Raw genomic sequence first — 5173 nt, 5'->3', positions numbered from 1 at the left:
CTCCGGATCTATCATCAAATCGATCTCTAGCGGTGCATCAATGGCAACTGGAAATAGTCCCAGCATTGCAAAAACATCAACTATCAATTCGAATGTGGTATCAGGTGCTACATCGGGTGGCATTCGTGCGGCAAAGATTGCGTATCGGCGCTCAACGAGAGATATTGATCGATTAAACTACAAAAGAAACGAGTGTTTATTTTGCCAATGCAAATTTGTCAGCGCAGATGATCTGGTCGTGTGTGATTCATGCCGAATTCGATATAAATGAAATAAAATGAAATGTGATCCTTATGCTATTGGACTTATGCAATAAAAAAATAAAACAGTGCCGGTATTCTACGACTTTCCGACAAAATCGTTCGGAATTATTTTTTTCGTACATAAGACCATATTGGAGTGAAAGAGAGAGATTCCACTATTTTTCAGCATTCCACCGGAATTCTTTCTCACACAATCCACTCTTCCTTGAGTTATCGAAATAATTCCGGTGGAATGCTGAAAAAAAGTGGAATCTCTCTCTTTCACTCCAATATGGTCTTATGTACGAAAAAAATAATTCCGAACGATTTTGTCGGAAAGTTGTAGAATACCGGCACAGAATTTTTTCGTAAAGTCATAGATATGTCTTGTCCTTTGAATAGTTTTTCATTTAATTTTACTGAAATTGTGTTGATTATGTAGTAAAAGTATGGGCAGAGAGACATAATCGAATGAAAACCTCGTTATCTATAACCGTAAATATGGTTTAATAGATAATGTTGTATATAAATAAACATTTTGGACATGTTGGCAATGCTCTTTATTTTTAATTACATTTCACAGTCAATAACGTTATTTTTGTTTTTCGAATCTTATTTATTCATATATTTTTACATTCCATATAGAACATTTTTCAATAAGATATTTATTCCAAATTCAAATTTGAACGTATTCAACATTCAGCATGAAGTTTTCAACGGTGAACCAATCAGCTGACAACTGACAGCTAACGTTTCTTAGAAATAACGCACACATACATGCGCAATTTATGCGGGGCCGTGTAACATATCGTTTTGTGTCTAGCTCTTTATTGCATTCCGATTTGACTGTGATGTTAATTTGCTTTTGGAGTCGATTCAATTCACTCTTCAAATGACTTTTCATCGCAATTATTTCAGATAATCATATAACTGCGCATGGGCTAATGAAAATATATGCGATTGACATGGAAACTAAACTATTCATGTATTCATGCATTCATACTGTTAAACTACATTCTAAAGTCGGCTTATCAAAGTAGACTATAAAATCAATAAATAATAATAATAATAAAAATAAAATGCATTTTTCTCAAATTTACAAATTTATTCAGTTCTTTTGTTGAACATCAAATGACAGGGGCAAAAGAGATACGGTATTCAGCTTTTTCAGGCGCCTGAAACCCTTTTTTCAAGCCATCCTTCTTCTTCGATTACATCTCACCTTTTGGCTTCCGGATCCAATCAAGCAACGGTGCAATCGGTTGAAAAACAACTGGTTTACCATCCGAATGAAATATGGTCATGCCCACGAGTTTGTTATTCTTTTTCGAAATCATTGGACCTCCAAACGTAGAGGGAGTTCCCATGCTTCCATCTGAAGTGTAACACATCAAATGATTTGCATCAAATGAAGCGCCCAATGTCGGTTTGCATTTGGCGCCATCCAAATACTTTATATCATAACGCCTCGTTCTCACTGTTCCATCCAATGTCATATCACCACAAACAGTGACCATTTCGGACGGGTCATTCATTTTGTAATCTTTGTGCACCAAATCGATGCTGCCGACGTTATCGTTGAACTCCAACGGTTCTTTAAGTGTAATCTTGGCAACGTTAAATGTCAATCCTGACAATGCGTATTTCTCATGAATTTCTATCTGGTCTTCAGTGACTTTAAGTTTTGTCGCATTTCTTGATAGTTTATTAACAGTTAGGTAGACATATGGGGCGCCGAGCACACTATGCGCACAGGTCAAAATCTCCGTTTTCGACAAAATGATTGCATTAAATTTTAGTTTATCATCTTCGTCAGCATCGGCAAAATCTTCTTTAAAAGCAGTAAGAAATTCTGTAATAGAAAAACATCTCCGAATGAATATTTATGTTTATGAATCATGAATAATCTCCACTTTTGCCTCTTCTCTATTTAGAAAAAAAAGGTTAAAAACGGTTTGATTTAGTTCGAATTTCGAATACTTACTTCCCGATACCGTTATATCGGCTATAAATTTAGCTTCGTTAGGTGTAAGCGGAGGTGGAATTGGTTTCACGCTCTGAAATTAATGCAAAAAATGATTTTGTTTGCGTTGTTGAAATAAAATTTGGGGCATTGTGGTTAGATACCTTTGGATCACGAATAAAATCAAGAAATAGAGTAATTGGAAGGAACGCTCCGCGACCATGTGCTGTTCCATTCATACCCAATGTTATCCCCACTATTTTTCCATTTGTTTTTGAAACGACTGGTCCACCCGAATCGCCGTTTGTAATAATTTCGCCATCATTCGTAGCTTCACCAGTGGTAAAGTACAAAGTCTGACTTAGGTGAAATGTGTTGGCTCGTTCGACATCAGATATATAGTTTGCATCGCAACGCCTCAATATCGATGGTCTGGTGTTGTTTAATACGCCATATCCATAGGCAGTGACCACTTCTGATGGGTCATTCAATTTGTAATCCTTATCCACGAGTTCGATACTACCAACGGTATCGCTGAATTCTAACGGCGTTTTCAGTGTAATTTTGGCAATATCAAATGCACCAAAAATTAAATGACTATAATAAGGGTGATATGCAACGTTCTCTTTTTCGACTTTGATTTTAATTTTCTGGTTTGCATCTGATACATCTTTCGTACCAGCTACCACATAAACATATGGGGCCTCATACACACAATGGGCATTCGTGATAATTTCCGTTTTCGACAGAATAAATGCGGTACACCTACGCGTAATTTTTCTATTGGCATCATTTGGATGGTCTTTGTATTCATGCAAATATTTTGTAATAAAATCGTTTCATTCTCAGTAGAAGCAATAATATTTGAAGGAAAAATGAACACACACACAAAATTGCTAGGGGGACACCGCGAATTTTTCATCTAAATACAAAATTCGTTTCTATCATTCAGTTTTAATACCATCTGTATGTTAACTCAAATATTTGACTAAATCTATAATCCACTATGAACGATACTTTTGACCACCACAATGTGATGAATTTTTTGACAGTAGGCTGACAACGCACAATTGAAAGTTATCATTACAGTGAATCGTTTCTGGAGAAAGTTCGAAAAATGTCATAGTTGTAAATAATAAACTATTTGAAAAAAAATTATAAAATCTAGCATTATCTTCAATTTTCTGAAGCGTGGTCAGCCCCTAGCAAAAATGATAGAATATTTGAATTTTTCGGACGAAAATTCACACACAAAAAAATGAAAATGATTCTAAAGCAGACTTACTTGCGGGGGCATGGATTCCAGCTACAAACTTTGCCTGTGACATGTTTTCAATCACTTCGCCCTTAAGAAGAGCTTGCGAGAAAAAGCCATCTGTTCAGTAGAAAAGAAGTTGAAATTTCGAATTGAATATTATAAAAGTCTGAAAAAAACTTTTGGAATCATAAAAAGCTAGTTCGAAAACCAAAAGTGTCTTACGTTTTCCTTGATGTTCCTAGAAAAAGAAATTTCGTTTTAATTTTCATTTCTAGAGAAATATCGTATTTTATTGGATAAAAGTGAAAATGATAAAGGAATAGAAAAAAAACTTACCGAAAATTCAACGATAAATAGCACCGAAAACAAACCGTGTAGTAGATTCATTTTAATTTGCCAACCAAACAGAGTTTTAACCTGTTGCACAATGATAGTAGAGAACCGTCTTGTACTTCTTTAGAAGATCCTTTGAATTCGTTTGGTCTTCCCTATGCGGTGCTGCCCCTTTTATACCATTCATCTACTAATAGCTGATACGTGCCATGCAATCAATAATTGATGTAATGTGGTATTTTTCAGTTATGGAATTTATGAGTTCAGGTCTACTAACACTATGCAGCAAATTTCGAAAACGAAACTCTCCCAAAAAGAGTAGACTCATTCCCAAGGTTTTTTGGTCGACTTAATCCAAAACTGATACGGAAACCGCAATGAACGTATCTTAGAAACTAGACGTGCCAGGACAAACTAACGCCAGATTTGGATCAAGTGGGCCCAAAAAACGTTGTAAATGTGTTCTCTTCTCTGTGATTGTTTCTTGTTGTTGCATAGTGTAATAATATTCAAATACTAAATGAAGCTCAATAACAAAATTCCTCTGATGGATACGTGTAGCTGATACAATTTGTGGAAATCGATAGAAAAAAATGGAATACGTTCGAAAACATTTTAAATTCAGATGTAACTGGTTCGTAATTTGGTTATTTTCGGCTGTTGCCAATTGTTTCAACACTTACTCATTGTTTTTTGTGTACATTTTTGTTCTCCAGCCTGGTGAGGGTCCTGATAAGAGCGAAACGTCGCACAATAAACGAATAATCATTTTCGAAAACAGCTTTAGCCCAACACACCACCTTTGTGTTTGTTCAGATGGAAAGAAAGAACAACAGCTATACGTGTGCACCAGAGGAATTTAGTATATGTGATGCTGGAGTGCACAGTGATGATATGAATTTACTTTAAGGGTACTTTTTTGTTCAATTCGTGATGAAGGGTCATCATGTACATATATATGTGTTGTTGATTATAAAAATGGGATTAGCCACGAGCAATGCACTGTGGAGATTTTGTAGCCCTCTAAAACTACGCGCCTGTACTTTAACGCGTATAACTTTAAGTACAACTGTCAGATCTGTCAAATGCATTTTAAATTTTCAACTGAATAAACATCAATAGAAGTCGATAGAAGTGATTGGTTCAAGTGTTTGCGATTTGGTTTTTATATTTTAAATAGTTCATTAGATTGGAAGTGGCGTGAAGCAAAAATGTGTGAAAATATTTGTAAGTTTGAATTTTTTAAATAGTGGATACTGTAGCGGTGCCGTGCGCAGCGCGCTTAACGTATGCATATGTTAATAAGCCAGTAATTGAGTAATGAAATAAAGCAGCGCTATCCAACCTGTGGCCACTTGGCCATTTGTGGCCAACGCG

The 5173-nt window shown here is 35.6% G+C and overlaps 1 protein-coding gene across 1 annotated transcript; it reads right to left on the bottom strand.

Moving 5' to 3' along the window:
- Positions 1-1406: 1406 nt before the first annotated feature.
- Positions 1407-3966, bottom strand: LOC129571015 (uncharacterized). The gene is made up of 6 exons (XM_055450749.1): positions 3800-3966; positions 3686-3701; positions 3491-3580; positions 2370-3007; positions 2227-2299; positions 1407-2094 (listed from the first exon to the last, which is right to left on the bottom strand). Exons 1-6 carry the CDS (start codon positions 3848-3850, stop codon positions 1454-1456), a joined length of 1509 nt encoding a protein of 502 aa, XP_055306724.1. The 5' UTR covers positions 3851-3966; the 3' UTR covers positions 1407-1453.
- Between the last annotated feature and the right edge of the window lie 1207 nt (positions 3967-5173).

The sequence above is a fragment of the Sitodiplosis mosellana genome, unplaced genomic scaffold (genome assembly GCF_009176505.1).
Source record: "Sitodiplosis mosellana isolate CC-2019 unplaced genomic scaffold, AAFC_SMos_1.0 Smas_scaffold_1038, whole genome shotgun sequence".
Classification (NCBI taxonomy): Eukaryota; Metazoa; Arthropoda; class Insecta; order Diptera; family Cecidomyiidae; genus Sitodiplosis; species Sitodiplosis mosellana.
The sequence above is the reverse complement of the archived record's forward strand: the minus strand, read 5'-3'. Positions and strand labels throughout refer to the sequence as shown.